Source organism: Festucalex cinctus, chromosome 21, assembly GCF_051991245.1.
Source record: "Festucalex cinctus isolate MCC-2025b chromosome 21, RoL_Fcin_1.0, whole genome shotgun sequence".
Taxonomy (NCBI): domain Eukaryota; kingdom Metazoa; phylum Chordata; class Actinopteri; order Syngnathiformes; family Syngnathidae; genus Festucalex; species Festucalex cinctus.
The window spans coordinates 6,405,026-6,426,107 of NC_135431.1; the positions used below are offsets into that span (position 1 = coordinate 6,405,026).

The following is a 21,082-nucleotide window of genomic DNA, read 5'->3' on the forward strand; positions in this document are numbered from 1 at the left end:
AGCAACATTGTCGTGGAAACGAGTCACATCTACAGAAGGTAAGTTGATCGCCACAAGGGCGACCTTGGCCTTGAATCTGTAATCCTACCTAAATTACTTGCACGTGTAAGGTGAGACATCATGAGAAGAAGTCTTGAAAAAGTTCAGAAGTGATATGTTCTGCGCCGTGCAGGTGTTTTGTTTATTTTTAACAGTCTTTACTTTTTACTGCGCAGAATTAAAAACTACTACTCCCAGAATGCTTTTCTCTCATACTCATGAGCAGAATCAGACGTTTCAAGTTTGCCAGTTTCATTTTGACACAAGTCGCCCACTTCTAAACGACGGCGTGACTACTTTTTGCCACTTGAGTGAAATGGCCATTTGAACAATGTACCACGTTGCATTGCTGGGATTTAAGGCGCGTTTCGTTGCTATGGAGACGAGTTCCGACTCTTCAACTGAGGAAACAATTAACAGAAAGACCAAGTACGCTTTGGAAATGAAGTATTGTACAGCCGGCTGCCTGCGGTTATGGACGGAAGACATTATGTTCATAAAACCGAAGGTTTTTGAGAACGTGTTAATCCTAAATGGACTTGCGCGTTCGTAGTGCAGGTGAGTGCAGTCGTGAATGAATCTTACCTTTTCTTCTTGTTATTATGTATTCGAGTTAAAGATATGCATCAAGAAGCGGCAACGCGTGTATCAAAATTACAGCTGCTCCTGATTTTCTTCGTCTCGACGTGATGACGTCACGTCGCTGTAATTTACGGCTGAATACAGTTGTGTCATAGTGATTTAGGAACGTGACGTCACCACTACTCTCGCGTCTATCGCTCATTATAACAGCTGTGCAGAAATGTCAGTTCAACCAGCAAACAGTGAAAGTGAACATTCAACCATTCCAAATGAATCCTCACACCGCCACAATGAAACGCACTCATAATCCAGCAAAATAAGATGAAATGACCTTTTTACTCCTATACAAGTGGATCAGTGCCACTTTCAACAGGTCGAGTTTAAGTTAAACTACATACTCTAGATGTGTTTAATTCTTTTTATGTAAACTGGTCATACAGTATATTATGAGTTCTTAAAAGTAGCTGAGTTATTAATTTTACAAGTTTGACTACATTATGGTGAAATAAAACATTTTTACAGCTGTGTTACTCGGAGAATATAAACATTTTCAACACTTTACCAACTTTTAAAATGAGACCCCACATGAAGAAAAATATGTATTTTGCTTTTCTAACGTGTAGTTTACTTGAGATGTTCAACACATAACAAAACTGCAGTTGTTCTCAAACTTTCTACGCCCACTACCAACTAAAAAAAAATCAATAAATACTGTCATAACGGCCAACATTAAAATTAGTAATGTTTGAAACCACGTTGTTTCAGACGGATGCCAGTACTCAACACTTGAGTAGTCACCAATACCAAGTACAAATACCACTAGTGTTTTTGATGTAAAATTTATTTTTATAAAATCATCACATTTTCCTTAAAAGTGCATGAAATTAATGTCAATTTTCTATTCTTGCTGGCCACAAGTACCAAAATGTTGAAATAAAGTATTAGCCAACTTTTGAGAATCACTGCGATGTATTTTCCGCGAAACACTCAAACCAGACTGCTGTTCGGAGCTCGTGATTTGTAAAACATTTCTCTCGTCATCAGGTTTTGAGCCTCTTGGCCTTTGTCGTCCGTGTTGAACGCAAGCATGACGGGAAGGGAGGTAGCCAACCGCCTGCAGGTGCTGCAGATCTACCGCCTGCTGCAGTACATCCACGAAAATGACGAGGCACAGATTGAGAAGATGGTCAACCTCGGGGTGGAGAACCTCATCAATCTCACAGAGCCGCAGAATGGAACCGGGGCGCTTCACATGGCGGTCGCTTCCAACAATCAGGGTAATGACTTCGACTTTTTTTTCAGTCTTTCGCTGACTTTGGAGCGATCTGACGGACTTTCATCTGAACACTTCCCTCAGACCTGACCAGGTTTCTTCTCTCCCTGAGGGCGCACCCTGACGTCCGGAATAAAAAGGGCCACACGCCGGTCATGCTAGCAACGGAACTGGGTAATGATGGCATCGTGAAAATGTTGGCGGACCATGACGCCGATATGAGCATCCAAGACAACGAGGGCAAAGGTGAGTAGGGTACGCAAACAGCGGAACCTCGATTTAATGGACTCACGACCAACAGACTGAAAATAGTGTCCATCACAGTAACTTTCAAAGTATGTTAGGTACAGAACTGGCCAGTAAATGGCGCTGTTGTTCAATCAACAGCTACAAAATGGTGTATACAGTAGCCTAGAATAGCTAGCTATGTCCATACCTAGCGGCCATGTTAGCAAATGTATCGTAATGGAAAACGTAGACATTAGCTTAGCGCGCAGCTCAAAAAGTAGCATAGCATCTACCTATTTATGTGAATGGTTGTTGTTTACTGGAGCGTGTATGTGTACACGTCTCTTGAACATGCTATTTTTGTTTATCTGTCAAGAGCTCACCAGTGAAATATATATGAAGTGTAAAGAAAGCACACTAAGATTGTGAAAAGCCACACATCAATATCCTTCCCTAATTCAGAAGCACCAGGGTGGTAAACTTTGAAATTTTCAAGCTTTTTCATGTTTATTTACAATAATTTTGTACTTTATTGGACACTTTAAGCCATGAAAAATAGTACAGTGGACTCCCACATAGCATGATTTATTGTATTTTTTTTTCATGTTTGTGTTTTTTTGTTTGTTTCCCCCATTCTCACACTATTTAATGGAATGTGCATTTAATTATCAGCGTCTTTTTATTATTATTATTATTATTATTATTATTATTATTATTATTATTTTTAAACTATTTGGGTCTTTAAAAAATAATATTTGTTTTCACTTTCCCAATGCATTTAAATAGACGTGAATTTCCACTAAACTCGGGCCTGGTTCCCCACGAACAGCAGGGTTCCATGGACTGGAAATAAAAAATATAATAACAATAAAAAAAAAAAAATTAGGAGTGATATTTACTTGGGAAAAAAACTAGTAATGTTTTTTTTTCCCACTCAGAGAATCCAAGTAAATTTAAAAAGGAGAGTTTTGAGTACATTATCCCTTATTTTAAAAAAATTTTTTTTAAATTAAGTTACTCAAGCATTGAGGAAAATACTGACAGCAGGAGTGGCAGGGCTCACGTGGTAGAGTGGCCGTCTCCCTGCCTGAAGGTTGTGGAATCATTCCTCAACCCTTGAGTAGCTTTTATTTATTTTAAATAAACTGGTAAAATGAAGAATTTACTTAGAATTTTTTTGTTTAAAAACTTTACTAGTTTTTTAAAGTAAATATTATGTGTTTATTTAGTCAAATTTTGGTTTGTATGACTTTAGACACATTTGACTTTGAGAGGTGATGTTGCAGGTAGCATATAACGTAAAGATAGCTATTGAGTTGCCCTAAAAATGGCAAGGAGAGGAGATGAGGCTACACTGAAAGTTCTACAGGAATGTATAACAACTTACTGCAGCCATGGACACATGAGAGTCTGGTTTCTGTTTGCAAATTGCAGCAAGCGGTGAATAAGGAAACCAAAATGCACATACTACATGCATGATTATTAACTCATTCGCTCACAACCATTTTCACTTAAGTGTTTTCCTGGATTTTGACTGATTTTTCAACGCCCGCGAAATATTATGTTCTATTGCTATAAAAATATGTAACATACCAAAAGAGAGATTAAAGTCTCTTCTTTTATCAGGGAAAAAAAGTATATTCCTATCTGTTTCCGCTGTGCAGCAATTAGCAATAGAACATAGCTAAGTTTCATTGTTTTCCACAATTCTGCTTAGAACTGTGGGGAAATCAGCTTGTTTTAACATGGCCTGGTTGATCTCTTATACTCTGCTGCCACTCAACCATTTTCTGCAGTAGAGAGACTGCATCAAAGCCTTCTCTATGCTCTGGCATAAAAAAAACAACAACAAAAAACGTATAAGTACGTCTTTGGGACACTTAAAACATTTAAAATATGACGTATTTATACGTTTTTGGGAGCTAATGAGTTAATTACATTGTTTGCGTGCCTAATGCATTGTCCTGTTTTTTAATGTTTTGCTTGTATGATAGTCTTTAACAACAACAGGTAATGAATGGATTGGCCTGGAGTTACACCACTGCATTTAATTCAAGTTTGAATGCAAAGGATCAGGTTCCTAATGGATGTATTTTCCATCTTAAGTGAGATCAATAGGTTTATTTGAAGGCGCTGCTTGGTCGTCCGGCTCATCAAAATGCATGGCGAGTCTCTTGAGATATTGATGAGGCTGCGGTAACTCAGGCGATTTTCAATCAGAGAGCCGAAAGCCAATTCTTTGGGACCATTTATAATCTGTCACACTAATTACGCAAAGTATCATTGGTGCTGTTAATGACTAGTGAAAGTTGCACTCTTTGAGAGTCATTGGGAGTGTCGGATTGAAGGACAGAGGCGAACAGGGAGAAGGCGGCCAAAAGTGTACTGTGTGGGTAGATGTAATTACAGATCAGCCGCTATTGGTGAACCTCTCCTGTGAAGTAACCTGATAGTCAGGCCTGTTCTCCTACAAGATGAATGTCTGAATCCTCGTATTGCACTTTTCACCGAGGCTACATCAACATGTACTTGGCTAAGCATGTTTTCTTGTATAGTGGAACTGTTTTGGTTGAACAGAACGTCTTATTGGGGTTTTTCCATGTCAAATCACCAAGTTAGTTTACCCAAGCATATTTTAATTCTCATGAAACTCTGCGTACTTGTTTCTAGTGATGGCATAATACCAAATCTCAAATTTTTGGTCAATCGGCATAGAGGTTTGGGAGCTACGGCCCACCGAATAACTGTTGGTAGCAGTTAGCAAAATAGCAACTTAGCACATTGTCATTTGGGCTGGATAGCCGCTAATGCGAATGAAGGCGCTCAAATTCTTATGTACTGCGGGAAAAGCTGACTCTGAATGACAAAATTGTTTCGTTCTTTTAACACAGGGGTGTCCAAACTACGGCCCGGGGGCCATTTTCGGCCCGGCGTCCATTTTTTAGTGGCCTGCGACATATGCTAAAAATGGCATTTGACTCAGTTCAAATAAAATAAAAACAAAAATGTTTGGAGATGGTCAAAGTAAGAAGGGAAGGTGTTGAAAAACACAGGCGCTATTAAAGGTTATTTTAGTTAACTAAAACTAACGAAAAAACAAAAATTCAAAAAACTATTTCGTTACCGAAATAAAATAAAAACGAAGACGCTTTTTAAAAAAAAGAAAACTAACTGAAATTACATTTTATGTTTACAAAACTAACTAAAATAAAACTAACTATAATTATAGCAAAAATGTCCTTCGTTTTAGTCTTTGGTAATTAATTTAATGCGTGAGCCTTTGGGGATGATTTTAAATGTAACTTTTTGTAGATTTATTTTGATATAAACTGGAATAATGACGTCGTACCCATGGTGTTTTTTAAATGTTGCGCACGAGTAATACACATAAAAAAATAAACTAAAGCTAATACTGAAACTAACTAAACTAAAACTAAGCATTTATAAAAGAACTAAAACTAATTAAAAAAAAACTACCAGAACCACCCTGAAAAATAATTAAAACTAACTAAATTAAAAAAACAAAAAACAAAATAAAAACTAAAATGAAAAATTCCATAACCTGACTGCCATATTACAGATTGGTTTATATACTGTAGCATTTTTCTAAATATGCAAAAGCACAAATAAATTATTTGTACAATTTTTAGGACTAAATACAATTTATCTTCATAACATTATGTGGCCCTTGCGTCCTTCTGATTTTCTATATGTGGCCCTCACATGAAAAAGTTTGAACACGCCTGTTTTAACATTTAAAGGGCTAACATGACAGCTGAATAAATACGACAAACAATATAGCTGCTCGTGACGACCAAGCAAGCCAGAAAATGCCTTTGCTGAACGTGTTCCATCTTTCTAGGGGTTCTATTCTACTGTATCTACCCGACAAGGCGGCACACGCGTTGCCTGCAGACGGTGTTGGAGCATCAGGCGGACGTCAACAACGTGTCATCACAGGGGACTCACGTCTTTCAGCTGATGTGCCAACAGGCCAAAGACTGCGCTCCCATGTGTCACATGATGCTGGAGAAAGGGGCCGACCCCAATGCAACAGATGAGGTTCATATTTAGATGGAGGTTAGGGAGGAGAGAAGGAACCTGGAATTGTTAGCACAATGTTTTGTGTATTTACAATTAATTGTTGAGGGCGTGTCTCCTGTTTATCTTGGGGGATATGTTTCACAGATTAACTCATTCACTGCCAATGACGACTATAGACGTCAAAAATAAAATTAAATCAAATTAAATAAAAATTTTAATTAAAAAAAAAGAAATTTCAATTTAGTTTTAGTTATAGTCTTCTGACTAAATATAATTAAAGCCTTAGTCATAACTTAGTCACCTGATTGTATTTGAGTTTTAATCCAACTTTAGTCGAAAAAAATAAAGAGCAATTTTAGTCGACTAAATTGACTTCTGGAGGTCGAGACCCAGTTTGTGGTCTCAGTAAGACCAAGACCAATCACTATGCACGATGGTAGCACTTAGTAATGAAATTGTTGTCATTGTTGTTATTAATAACAATTGGGATTAATAACTCTGAATGAAAACAATGTATAACTAAAATTAAATTCTAATTTCTTGTCAAAATTTGCACTGGCTGTTTGCTTGGATTTTTGACGTCTATAGTCGTCATTGGCAGTGAATGAGTTAAAGTCCGTAATATAGAAAACTATATATTATATGGTCTAAAAAACGGTATTTAAACCTCTTCAATGTATTACAGTAAAACATATTCTGTCTTCGTTAGCACTCTTTCATTAGCATTTGTTCTCCCTTGTGCTTGAACAAATGTCCAAAATAATAATTTGTCACTTTCACATGAATTTATTGTAAAATTGACACATAAAAGAAGACAAATTATATAATTTAATTATATAATATAATTTTGTCAAACAAAAGTTTTATAGCTTAATGCTAACAATGCTAAACAGAAGGGCTAACATACATTCGCATAGATGTTATGGCAAACAGGAAACTTTGAAACCAGTCTTTCCCAAACTTTACTGATCCAAAACAACAAAAAATACTGAAATAATAATGATCTTGTCTTAATTTACCCACAAATTTGACTTCATGTGAAATCAAGGCATGTTAATTTGGAACACAGCTGCTATTCTCACAGGAAGCCATGCCTTAGTCTGTTAAAAATGGCTCATTTTGTGGTTTATTGTGCCTTTTACTATCGAATAGAAACACAATTTGTTGTTCTGTCAGTCTGCTTGAATAGATGTTTAAATAATAATGTACAACTTCCACCTGATTTTATTGTTAATTTGACATAAAAGAAGGTAAAACTTATATTTTAACACCAAATTGTTTAACCAAACTATGTAATTTCATACAACGAAAGTTTAATGCTGACATGCAAAACAGAATAGCTAACATACATTAGCTATTAGCATACATTAACTATTACATTAGCTTTTACTATCGAATAGAAACACAATTTGTTGTTCTGCCAGTCTGCTTGAACAGATGTTTAAATAATAATGTGCAACTTCCACTTGATTTTATTATTAATTTGACATAAAAGAAGGTAAAACTTGTGTTTAAACAGCAAATTGTTTAACCAAACTATGTAATGAAAGTCTGCTAGCTTAATGCTAACATTATGCAAAAGAGAATAGCTAACATACATTAGCGTAGATACTGCATTTATAAAATTCGAAATCAGTGTTTACCAACGTTTATTGAGCCAAGACAACAAAAATACTTGCAGGAAGCCATGACATATTTTGCTTTATAAGTGTCAAAATTGTTTATTGTGCCTTCTACTATCATTTTTTACATTATTTCTATTACGTACCCCGGGAAGATGAGCTCTTCCACTTTGCAAAAGCTAATGGGGATCCGATAACCAATGGACCAATATAAGCACATTTGATTCTGTAATGATATTAGAGGGGATTTACTGTATGGGTATTAATATTCTACTTATCCTTAGAAAACTGGTGTGACAGCGTTGATGGAGGCTGCCAAAGCTGGATCACTGGAGCTTGTCAGAGACATTCTAAAAAAGGGTGGCAACCCCAACGCCCTGGACCAAAAACGCTTGTCAGCGGTGCACTATGCTGCCATGGGGGGCTTTTTTGAGGTGAAACATCCCCAGCAGTCATTCTACTTCTGTATGGAATTATAAGTTCGAAGATTGATTTATTTTTTTGTATCTCCCAGGTGATTGTGCTGCTGTCTGCATTCAAAGCAGACATGAGTGTGATTAATGTGGACGAGTGCACAGCTCTCCATTTTGCCGCTGCAACGGGTAACGTCAATTGCTGCAGGTTCCTGGCTCAGAGAGGTAAAGAGACATGTCACATATTTGATCCAATTCGCCCAATTAACTCATTCCCTCCCAGCCATTTTCACCGAAGCAACCCCCTACGCTCCCGGCTGTTTTACTGGATTTTGACTGATTTTGCAAGGCCCACAGAATATTGTGTTCTATTCCTATAAAAATACCAAAAGAAAGATTAGAGTCTCATTTTTCAGGGGGAAAAAAATATTTGTTTCCTTTTTGCGGCAATTAGCTTAAGGATAACTATATTGTCATGCTAAGTTTCCTCATTATTCATAAATCTGTTTAGAACTGTAAGGAAATCAGCTTGTTGCAACATGGCCCTGGTTGATCTCTTATACTCTGCTGCCACCTGCTTGTCATTTTTGTAACAACTACCATTGCTTCAACCGTTCTCTGCAGTAGAGAGGCTGCATCAAAGCCTTCTGTATGCTCTAGAATTTAAAAAACAAAAAACAAAAAAAACAACGTAGAAATACGTCTTTGGGACACTTAAAACATTTATAAAAGTACGTATTTATCCGTTTTTGGGAGCAAATGAGCTAAGTACCGTGCGGTGACATTTGTGCTTTATGTTCAGGTTGCAGCGCCAAAGTGAAAAACCGCGACGGTCTTCTTCCGCGTCAGATCGCCAAAGAGGCTGGTTACAAACCGTGTGTCAAGGAGCTGAAGAAAGCTGAGAAAATGAAGGCCAACACCGACGAGTCGGTCCTGACGGACGTGTGGGCTCTGACGCTCCACGACTGGTCGAACGAATATCAACGCGAACTGCTCCAAGCGTTTGAGGGCGATAAGGCTCCCTCTGAAAAGTTTGCCTCTGTTTTAACAATGTTACATGCTCCGGTCACACAAGAGCAACTCGAGTTAATCATCTCGTTCCACGGAATTGGGAGAGATCCTAAGATAAACGTTGCTGACTTTATCAAAGGTGTCAACTACATCAAGAAACCATTCCTCCTCCTCTCCTATATCCCCAAGAAGAAAAAGGGTGGCAAGGGAGGGAAGAAGGGCAAGAAGAAGAAGCCCAAATTTGTCCTCCCTATGCCTATCTGTACCCTCCCACCCGAGTTCAGGCCCCGGCGGGAGGACGGAGGCCCACCGGAATTCTTGATGGAGACCTACAATACCGCAGACATCCGACAACTGGACGAAGATCTTCCATCGGAACATCCCGTAGCTGATGACACTGCCTGGTATACAGAGAGGCCAGACAAGATCTACCTCAGTATCAACTACCTCGTGAAGAACGGCGATATCGAGTCTCTGGAAGTGGCTTTCAGTCAAAGAATTCCTGTGGATGTTCAAGATCCGTATTACAAGACCCCGCTGATGGTGGCCTGCTCCATCGGAAACTCCGAGGTGGCTAAGTACCTCCTCGACAAAGGGTGAGGAACGTCCGTCTCTATATTTGAAATATTATTGAAATAAATCATGTAATATATATAAATAACATAATAACTAGACTAAGTGCAATTTCTGGAGAAATTGCGTGGGAATGCTGAAAGCTGAGATTTGAATGCATGTGGAATGCTTATGAGAGAAAAACTGTGAAATGATGACCTCCTGCACTGGTTACTGGACAATGCACTTTACTAACTGTGCCACCGAGCAGTATCAAACACCTGGTAATGATGATAAGTCATATATATATGGAAGTGGGCGTGGAAAGTAACACTTAGAAACAGTTCAATGTCTGTCCTGTTGAAAATGAATGGGGAAAAATTTGATATTTAACGGTAAATTCTGCAAAAACTGTTAAGTAATGTGGAATCAGACGATACAAACCCCGGGAGGCGTGAATTTTCGAAGCAAGTTGAAATTTGAACAGTGTAAATCAGAAATATTATGCAGGAGTTGTTACATGGCAAAAAAGTGTGGAGAATAAAAATCACAATAACATGTGGGAATGCTTCAACATTCCCACAATTATAGTAATAATAATAATAATTAATAATTATTATTAATAATAATTATTATAATATTAATTATTATAATAATAATTAATTTAAAATATCCATATGCATAGATTTGAAATGTTACAGTAGTCCCGTTTACAGTTTACATTATGAACTTAAAAACGCAGTTTTAGTATGCACAATTTCTTGAGATTCAAAACAGAAGTTATTTATAGAAATTGAATTATTGCGTTCCATGGTCAGAATGTAGCTAATAATAAAAATGTTATTAAAAATAATAATGATGGATGGACATTTTAACATTCCCAGCTGTCAAATCCTATCAAAAATGTAAAAACAAGACAAAAACATAATTAACTCATTCACTGCCATTGACGGAAAAAGACGTCAAATTTTTTGCTGGTCTGGCAATGAATGTGTTAAAACAACTACTAATCACCTTTTAGTGATTAAAAACAAAAAACAAGTGAATTCTCTCTGAGCTTTAAGTGTTTCTTGCCATGTTGACAATTGAAACTCAAAATCCTTGCATGACTTTTGAGGTGTACGTTTGTTCACTAGAGATAGACCGATAAGGTTTTTTCGGGCCCGATACCGATATCAATTATTAGTAGTGAAGGATGCCGATAACCGATATTTGGAGCCGATATTAATTTTCACTAAAAAGGGACATCAAAATTTGGAAAAAATACAAACTCAAGCACATGTTTATTGAGCAACTTTTAGGGTTAGTAAAAATATATTTTTTTAATTTTTTATTATTTTTTTTTACAAAATCTTAGTCAATAGACAAGTTCTGGGATCTCCCAGGTGCAGGAGCATGTTTTTAAAAGTTAAATAAAAACAAACAATTTAAATAAAAGTCTTCCAAAATTTCAAAATATCCAAAGTATTAAATGTTTACTTGTCTTAGTTTTAATTTCAATCAAAAACAGAAGGTGCAGAGAGTTCCCAGGGTCGACAAAAATGAAAATAAAAACCTTTTTTTATTTTTTTTATTTACATTTAAATTAGTTCCCTGAATTTAACACTTAAAAAAAAAAGGCCATATGATTCTTCAAAATGGCCGATGCCGATATTTCTCAAAATGCTGAATATCGGCGCCGATAATCGGCCCAGCCGATAATCGGTCTATCCCTATTGTTCACACTCAACGTGTAACGGTGAGGGTGAGTGCGACAAAGTCGTGTAGCGAAAAATCACGGTACGGTTTGTGTTCCGAACAGGGCGACGGTGGACATATGTGACCAGTTCCTGTGGACGCCGCTCCACCACGCTGTTCAATCTGGCAACGTGGAAATATTGGAACTTTTGGTGGAGGGCGGAGCCAACATCAACGCTCAGACCATCACCGGGACCACACCCCTCATGTTGGCCATCGAGTGCATCCACCTCGCCTGTGTTGAGTTCTTCTTTGCGGCTGGTGTCAACGTCTTCGTGGAGAACAAGAAAGGTGCGACTCTCACGCATACCTCTGACATCACCATTAGAAATAGTCGCGATGTTTGGTACCACTTTTTTTTTTCCCCAAGACTGATACTAGTAGGCCTACGAGTAATCAATGCTTGAGTAGTCACTGATACCAAGTAGTAGTAATACTTTTGTTTTGATACATAAAATTCCCCTGACCGATCATTTTCCTCAACTGAATCGAAAATTGTTGTGAATCGAATCGAATCGGGCCCTTGTGAATCGAATTGATTCTGGAAATCTGAATCGATACCCAGCCCTATAACGTTCAAATTTGTTTGCATTTAAGGTACATTTTTCTTGAAAATATTGGTTGAACAGAATTTCGCAACCTTTAATGATAATTGGTTTTTTTTTTTCCTTTCTCTTTTAGAACAAACCTGCCTGGAAATAGCCACTGCATTTGGTGACGGCGCCATATATCAGTTGGTCAAAGACACGGTTGAAGCCATGCCAAAACCAAAAAACAAAGGAAAAGGGAAGAAAGGAAAGGTACCCAAGTGACACCATCGAATTGTTAAACTCACGTTTGAAGTGACCCTTTTAAAAACTTGAAATATTTCTGTGTTCTTTTTTGTGTGACAGAAATAATTCTCCATCTGCCGCTCTTGGAACTCATTCACCCCAACTGTGCTTCCTTTTATGATCTTTCTTCGTTTTGGTCCGCTGCCAGCTATTATCCTTCAGCTGAATTTGTCTCTAAATACAATAAACATCCTTTTATTTTTTTAATTATTTTTTTATTGAACGTTGAAGTTGTCGTCATGATGTGTCAATTGGTTTCCGTTAAGTGTTAAGTGTCGCTGCTGTGTGTAAATGTAACGTGTCGTTTGTGTTAAGTGTTGCTCCGTGCTTGTGTTGTGTCGTCGTTACGTGCATTTGAACGTGTCGTCGCTCCGTGCTTATGTTAAGTGTCGTTGCTACGTGCTTATGTTAAGTGTCGTTGTTACGTGCTTACGTGTATTGGAACGTGTCGTTGCTCCGTGCATTCACTGTGATTAAGCTAGCCGCCTCTTGTTTTAACGGGAAACAAGCCAGCCGCTCTTCTTGCTGGGGTGCGGAGAACGACTTCCGGTTTTCAAATTAAAAGACCGCTTTTCAAAATAAAATCGAATTGAAAAGCAGTTTAGAAGTTGTTTGTTTTTTTATTATTGACAAACAGTGAACTTGAGGTGGGGGGTCATCAAGCCATGACCTGGAAGCTATTGAGCAAAAAAATATTTAAAATAAATGGAGATCAAAATTGAAAAAAAGAGGGTTGCATCATCCGTCCGACATGTCACTAAGATGCAACACTGATTGGGTGTCTATAAGTCACATGACCTGGAAACTATTGAGCTAAAATGCTAATATTTACAGGAAAAAAATATTTAAAATAAGTGAAAAAATAAGGCATACATAAAAGACCGATTTTCAAAATAAGATGGATTTGACAAGCGTTTTTTTTATTTTTTTTTATTGATAGTTTAAAAGATGTTTCCCTATAATACAGCCCCAATTGACGTTTCACTGGGTTTGCACTCTTGTGGGGTGAATAGGTTCCATGACCTGGTATATTGAGCTATAACGTTGATGTGCACAATATTACGTTAATTTAAAACAAGGGAAAGGTTGAAATGGAGAAAAAAAAGAAGTTGTGTCTCATCTAGCAGACATGCCGCTGTAATGCAGCACTGATTTGGGGTCATTAGGTCACATGACCTCAAAGCTATTGAGCAAAAAATGCTAATGTTTACAGTTAAAAAAAAAAATATTAAAAATAAGTGGAGATCTAAAATGAAAAAAATAAGATGTGTGCATCATGACCTGGAAGCCCACAAGTACACTTACAATGTGTGAATGACCTCTTGAATACCTGTGTCAGTAATTGTATATTGTTTTATTTTATGATGGTGGTTGTTGCACTTTATATGGCATAAAATTCTTTAATTTCACTTTTCGACACTGAAAAGTGTGCAACTGTGCAATGTGCTCTGCCTCAAGGCCTCCAGGCACAGGTCCTCCAAAAACTAACCGGGTGATTATATTTTGTGTACAGTATAGACTACTTTCTGACAAATAGGAACATAAATTGTATTTATAATAATTAATAATTATAATACATTTTAATGGCACAGATTTGGTTACAAACGGCAATTATTCCCTGTTGTGTACTGACATAATCTGCATACAATATGATAATTTTTTTTTTGTCTTGGCCTCTTTCTTTTTACAGATGCAGTGTGGCACATGTGAGAGGTGGTACCACGAGAAGTGTTTGGGTTTGAGTGAAACGCAATTAAAAAGAGCAAAGGCAGCAAAACTGTGGGAGTGCGACATGTGTAAATAAATAATTATTGGATCATTGTGCACCAATAAACTGTGCTATGTAGTTTCTTTCTTTCTGTTTTTTATTAATTTTTTTTGAGAAACTCGGTAGATATATTAGATATTAGCATTTTAGCTCAATAGCTTCAATAGCAGGCTATTTGACCAAATTTCATCTTAAAAAAAAAGAAAAAAAAGTGCATAGTATTGCTGGGCTTCCCGTAAGAGCCTCTTGTTTTTTATTTTTTTATTTTTTTTAAAGAGAGATCTTTTAATATTTTCGATGAATTTTCATACATAAAAACTTGCATTTTAGCTCAATAGCTTCCAGGTCATATGACCAATTATTATTTTTTTAAAAATCAAAAACAGTGTTGCATAGTATTGCTGGACTTCCCACAACAGATACGCCTCTTGTTTTTGAATTTCACATCTTTTAATATTTTCAATGAATTTTTATATATAAAAATTAGCATTTTAGCTCAATAGCTTCCAGGTCATGTGACCCGTGTATGAAAAATTGGTGTGGGATAGTGCTGGGCCTCCCACATGAGCTAGATATATATAAAACTATTAAACATTCCCCACACAAGGGGAAAAACCCCCCAAAACATTTCAAAATAGCATTTTTGTCATACATCTGATTAGTAAATTAGTAAATGTGTGGATCGATGAGCCCCCTGAGTAGCACTGATAAAAAAAATATTAATTAAAAAAAAAAAAAGGCCTCATCCAGCACTTAAGCTGTACATCTCTGATTTAGCCAGACTAAAACAATTTAGTTTTTAAGTACCAAAAAACAAAACACATTTGATAGGAAGTATTACATAAACAATGCACAGACATTTTATAATTATTATATATTTATAACAAAGCTTTACTAGGTAAGCAAACTAAAAGGGATACTTGACTCATTTAGACATTTTCCGTGAAAAAGTGCAAATTCATTTTATAACTTCTTTCTTAAACAGCGCCACACGTTGGTCAAAAGGCGGCAATGCTGCAAACAAAAAAAAAGACAAACATTTGACAGTTTGCAGCATTGCCACCTTTTGACCAACGTGTGGCGCCGTTTGACAAACTTCCCGTTACAGTTATTCAGCTAAAAACTTGGACTGGTCTGCTGGTGGCACAGAGACAATAATAATAATAATAATAATAATATCTATGATATCTGACAGCCTTGTCAAGAAAAGATCGTCATTGTGGATTCTGGTCTCGACATGATTTATGTTTCATAAGTTGTGCCAGTGCGGCTGACTCAACATTATTTGGGACATCTTCGTTGCCCCTATCGGAAAGCATCAGAGATAATAATGGGTGATATTTCTTTGTTAAATGCAGCATCCACACACGCTCCCATCATCGCGATCGCCAGATAAAATTAGATTGCAGTGTCCTCAAGGTCCACGGGGACGCAGTTATATAATCAAATCTACAGGCTGATGGGGGGTGGGTGGGTTAGGGGTTTGTGAAACGAGCCCTTGGCTTTTTAAAAATACATCCTCGCAATATCATTGATGACAGGTAAGCAAATAGGAGGGTGAGAAACGACGAGAAGTGGACAGGACGTGAGAGGGGGAGACGGATGGGGGTGAGGGCAGCGGCGATGATGAAGCAGCGGAGGGGGATGGAGAAGCGTGAGGGGCTTTTGTGGCGCACAGGTCAGTGAGAGTGAGACTGACTGCTGGGGCGGGTGGCTGGCTGGCCGTGACGCAGTGTGTCTGTCAGGGCGTGGCCTTGCACTTTGCACGGTCATGCCGCACGTACGTCTTTTCCTCTTGTCGACACCAAATGCGGGCCTGCCTCATTTGTCGAAAAAGATGACGTGACTGTGATATTTATCTGGACGAGTGGGCGCTCACGTCGAGTTAAAAATGAGACCGCATCTTCCTCTCTTCTCGTCTTCACCCCCCCTCTGCTGAGTATCAGTGTGAGCGCCCATCAGTGTGCGTTGCCGCTAAAAGCACTGCAGTCTCCCAACACTCGCCCTGCGCCGCTTACTCAGCACTCCAGCCCAAAACCACTCACAGGATCTTATGCACGACAACACACTGTGCGTGTGCGTGATATGCTGTTCACTGATGTTTACTTTGTCAAATATGTAAATTGCCAGGCAGTCGCAGTTCAAAATTAATAATGTAGTAATTGTACGACAATAAATCACTGTATGGTGATAATGAGAGCCTAGCAAAGAACGAACGAGTATCATGAATCGGGACTTGCAGAAGTTCGGTTTACGTTTCACAAGAATTGTTTTTTTCTTGTGTGCTTTGCTTTCATTTCATTGTTGATGGTTCTGATATCTGGTTCTGATGATGCAGACCAATATGAGTAGCACTCAGTACCTTATGAGAGAAAATTTATATCCACATTCTTGTCATGTTTTAATTATTATTTTTTTTAAGTTGGCTTGCATCAAGAAAAAATATGGTCTTCCATAACTTTCATGATGTCATTTGTCATAATTTATTTTTTTCTTTTCTTTTTCTTAAAAAAAATTGCTTTGTAACAACATTTTTAACTCATTCACTGCCAGCATAGGAAAAATATATATTTGACGTCTTTCGCCGTCAATGGCAGTGAATGAGTTAACCTACTCTTCAAAAAGGATTATTTACAAGATGTTTATAAACAAGTAGCAAGTGAGTTATTTGCTGTCCCGCTGTTATGATGTCACACTATTTAGGGAGCTCATGCAGTTATCGGTGTCCTGCCAGTGCACCTAAATGGAAATGCCAACCAAATCAGGCTATACAGTCGGCTACCAAAATGAGCTCTACCACCTGGTGAAAAAGTAATTACAGCTACCTTGTAATTTTCCTGAGGGGAAGAAAAGGCATCTAATTAAAGTGAGGTCTTTATCATTTTGTTCAAGTGGCTAACACATCAGCTACAAGTAGTATTTGAGGAAATTCAGGGCATACAAACAAAAACTTGACTGCTTCCCTCCGACCACTGCAGTTGCCGGTAGAAAGATGACTGAGTGCATGTGACGCAGCAGTTGTGCGTTTGTTTGTTGCGGCGATTCATCATTCATTAGAGCGGTCTTGGCACCCTCATAGATTTCTTTAGCTTTCCATGCCACAGATTCCAATTTGCTGCAGGTCTGAGACTTTTATTATGAGGATATCGATTTGAATTTCATAGTGAGACCAATAACGCTGGGTGGTAAACACGGGCGGCTTTGTCTTGGCTCAGATGAGCAGACCAATTCCTGCGTCCAAAAAACAGATGCGATAAATATTGCACTGGATACGTTACAGCTACCTGCGCTTACTTTGTAAATACTTGATTTTACACATTTTGCCATATTTAGTGTCATGTATTCGCCACCACTCTTTTTGTTTTGTTTTTACACGTGTTTTACAACTGCAGTCATCTACAGTAATTAATCAACACTACAGGCTAGACTGACTGATTTATTTCCTCCCTCTAATTTTTCGGAAGTGTCGTCTCCTCCGCTCGAAAACTGCTCATTAATGTAGCTAGCACAGATCATGAAAACCTGGGGGACGCCATTACTCTAAAATGCCACGCTAGTTTTTTTGCCTCTTTGCAATAAAAGGCAGCAGAAATAGCACAGTGTACTGTATATTTGTACAGTATATTGAAAAGTCTACACACCCCTGTTCAAATAAAAGGTTTTTGTGATATTAAAACCATCACCAAGCAGATCGATGTTCCTGTGGCTACAGTTTCTAGTATTTGTGGGAATGCTGAAGCATTCCCACATATGTTATTGTGATTTTTATTCTCCACAATTTTTTGCCATGTAACAACTCCCGCATAATACTTCCGATTTACACTGTTCAAATTTCAACTTGTTTCAAAAATTGACGCCTCCTGGGGTATATATATATATATATATATATATATATATATATATAATCTGATTCCACATTACTTACAGATTCCGCACAATTTAACGTTTAAAATAAACTTTTCCCCATTCGTATTCAATGGGACAGACAGTGAAAAGTGAAACTTTCCATCCATATAACTTATCATAACTTATCATTGTTACCAGGTGTCTGATACTGCTCTTTGGCACAGTTGGTAAAGTGCATCCCGTGCAGGAGGTCATCATTTCACAATTTTTCTCTCAATTTACTTCATAAGCATTCCACATGCATTCAAATCATAGCATTCAGCTATTAGCATTCAGATTTCAGCATTGCCACACAATTTTTCCAGAAATTGCACTTAGTCTAGTTATTATATGTTATTTATATACATTATGTGATTTATTTCAAGCTTTTACATCTTAAACGTCTTTTAGATGAAACAACCAAAGTTTGTAGATGATTGAACGCTCATTAAAATATGATATCTAAGGGCAAAAATTGCACAAAATTTCCAAATAAACTCAACATAGTGGACTTCCTGTTAAGTTAAGGTATGATTTTTTTTTTGTAGGTCTTTGGCAGTTTCATATGCCTCCCAATTTTCATTCATTTTCAATGGGACAGACAGTGAAAAGTGAAAGTTTCCATACATATAACTTATCATAGTTACCAGGTGTTTGATACTGCTCGTTGGCACAGTTGGTAAAGTGCATTGTCCTGTAACCAGGAGGTCATCATTCCATAATTTATCTCTCAATTTACTTCATAAGCATTCCACATGCATTCAAATCTGAGCATTCAACTTACAGCATTCCCACGCAATTTCTCCACAAATTGCACTTTAGTTTGGTATTATATAGTATCATTTTTGTCATGCTATGTAGCATTTTAAAAATCAACATTACAAACCCATACGAAAATGTATTGCTTCATCTTATTATTTATATGTAAAGTGTCTTTTTATAGTGACTGTTTTGTTCACGTGTGCCTGATGTCATCACACAAAGAGAAATAAGCTGCAGGGTAATGGAGAGCCATGTTGGCTGAGGTTTTACTCCCTGGTTAATAGGGACGATGTAGGAGTCAAAGGAGGTAATGGGCTAGTGCTTGGTGTATTATTCCAAATTTGGGTTAGCTGGTGCATGGCCCGCAGCTTAGTTGTGCTGCTACACCGCTGGATTGATGTGGTGGGCTGGGGTGTGTGAGGATCTGCCAGTTGTTGCACTGCAGTGCGTTCCATAATCTGACACCGAGACCCAAACGTCTCTCTCGCTCTGTCCTGCTGTCCTTCTCGTGCCCTCTCTTTGCATTCACCTTCAGGACTTTGCTGTCTGGCTTGTGGCACAAAGTGATTTTGACAATAGGAAGTTGTCTCACAGAATCTTGAATCAAATCTCTCAGCGTACTTGAAATAGAAAACCAGGAAATGGGATTGGATTAAAGTAGTGGGTCATTCCAGAATCTCGGCACCACCATTTTATTTATTTTTTTATAAATAGACAATGGATTTCCTAATTTCAAGAATAACAAGTTATAAACCGTCATATAGTCTGATAGGTTCAATTCAAACCTGTACTACTTCATAGCTTTAGCGTGTATTTTACAGTTTAGAGCTAACCCTGTTACAGATACTCAGAACCTTTAAAAGCATATTACTGCCGGATAAAATCTTTTCAGTGAAATAAGGAACATTAAATTGCATTTTAATACTAATTCACTTTAGTCCTATTCTAATTAAAGTCACAATTTTATAATAGAATGCGAACGTTAAGACGTTTTTTTTTACATGCTAGCATTGCTAGCGACTATGCTAATTGGTCAAGAACTTTCATGTCTTAAGTTTTCTGTTTGCGAGTATCATGTTATTGGTTTTAGTGGCACTCAATTACAGCTGAAAAAAAAAAATGAAACAAAGAAGAGGAATTATTTATGTCTACACATGGTGAGGTTTATTAGCTTGATGATGTCATTTCTGATCAGTCAATTAGCTGACTTATTTTTTCCTCTTCATCACAGGCTACATTGAATTTATGGTGGCTGAGGTTTAACATGTGTGAAATCATTTACCTGTACTGCAAATGTATAATCACCTCACCACATTATATTGTATTTTATTCATGTAACAAATAGAATTTGAAATAAGAAGTCATGGAAAATTCAACACATATGAACAAAAATATTGTTGATCAATTGATGTTAAGAAGGGATTATTTAATTCTTGGTAAAAAAAAAAAAAAATGAAGAGAAAAATGCAATTTTTGTAGCCCCCCCCCCCCCAAAAAAAAAAAAATCAATTGAACCAGATACTTATTTTTGTTGACACTGTGTGGTTGGCTGTTGACCAAAAGTAGACTTGTTTCTAGACTAGCTATAAGCAGGTCTAAGTTGTGGCGCAGGTGATATAACGTGATTTGGGTTTGATCAAGGAAGGCAGGAAGAGTCTGAGCTCTACGGGTGGTTTATATCATCGGATTTCATTCATAAATACGATAACAGCGTTGGACAATCTCTCTGACTCAATTCATTCAATCCATTGCAATAGCACTCAATATCAGCCCCACCCCCCCGCCAATGTTGGAAGGTAGCGGTTTTGTGTTTCAAGGTGTTTAGCAACAAGATTTATTATACAAATCCAAGGCAAGATGACTGAGGGTGCAAATGCATATTTTAAGAGAAATGGATGTTATGGTGCTCTGTATGAAATGGATATTGTAGAGATGTAATGTGTGAGTCTGAAAAATATATCATGTAACATACATAATATAATAGTCTCCAATGAACAAATATGGTTTATTTAGAATAAGGTCAGTTTGCTGATTAACATTCTTGTAAATGCTTTGCGTGTGCAGCATAAATGCTGTTTAGTGCTCACATATGGAAATACTCATTAATTCACGAAGCGTAGTTGCGAAATGATATTTAAGCGACTACGTGTGCGTCGGGAAGGGAGCGAGCGCGAGCGTGAGGCTGATAGACGGCAGTCGGAAAGCGGACCAAACATGGGCACAGGTGACGCACAAGAGGATCCCCAGTTTCCATAGCAACGGGCAGGTGCAAGACATTGGGAGCCGCTCGAGCTTTTCGATCTGCGGAGGTGAAACATTTACATGCACACGCA

At 37.6% G+C, this 21,082-nt stretch overlaps 1 protein-coding gene across 2 annotated transcripts; it reads left to right on the top strand.

Moving 5' to 3' along the window:
- The first annotated feature begins 172 nt into the window (after positions 1 to 172).
- ankef1a (ankyrin repeat and EF-hand domain containing 1a) lies at positions 173 to 12,952 on the top strand. Of its 2 annotated transcripts, XM_077510410.1 has the most exons (10): positions 173 to 597; positions 1,666 to 1,898; positions 1,979 to 2,140; positions 5,985 to 6,184; positions 8,073 to 8,222; positions 8,303 to 8,426; positions 9,004 to 9,808; positions 11,566 to 11,792; positions 12,183 to 12,301; positions 12,395 to 12,952. In XM_077510410.1, the coding sequence occupies exons 2-10, from the start codon at positions 1,709 to 1,711 to the stop codon at positions 12,398 to 12,400; spliced, it is 1,983 nt and encodes a 660-aa protein (XP_077366536.1). In that variant the 5' UTR covers positions 173 to 597; positions 1,666 to 1,708; the 3' UTR covers positions 12,401 to 12,952. The 2 variants fall into 2 exon arrangements, with proteins under 2 accessions (XP_077366536.1, XP_077366535.1); XM_077510409.1 differs by lacking the exon at positions 12,395 to 12,952 and having other exon boundaries at positions 12,183 to 12,313.
- Positions 12,953 to 21,082: the final 8,130 nt, after the last annotated feature.

Bases quoted from the DNA above. Each gene is read 5' to 3' on its own strand.
- ankef1a (XM_077510409.1), top strand. From the start codon at position 1,709: ATGACGGGAAGGGAGGTAGCCAACCGCCTGCAGGTGCTGCAGATCTAC. The intron at 2,141-5,984 runs GTGAGTAGGGTA...CCATCTTTCTAG, and splicing joins CCAAGACAACGAGGGCAAAG to GGGTTCTATTCTACTGTATC. The intron at 8,223-8,302 runs GTGAAACATCCC...TGTATCTCCCAG, and splicing joins CCATGGGGGGCTTTTTTGAG to GTGATTGTGCTGCTGTCTGC.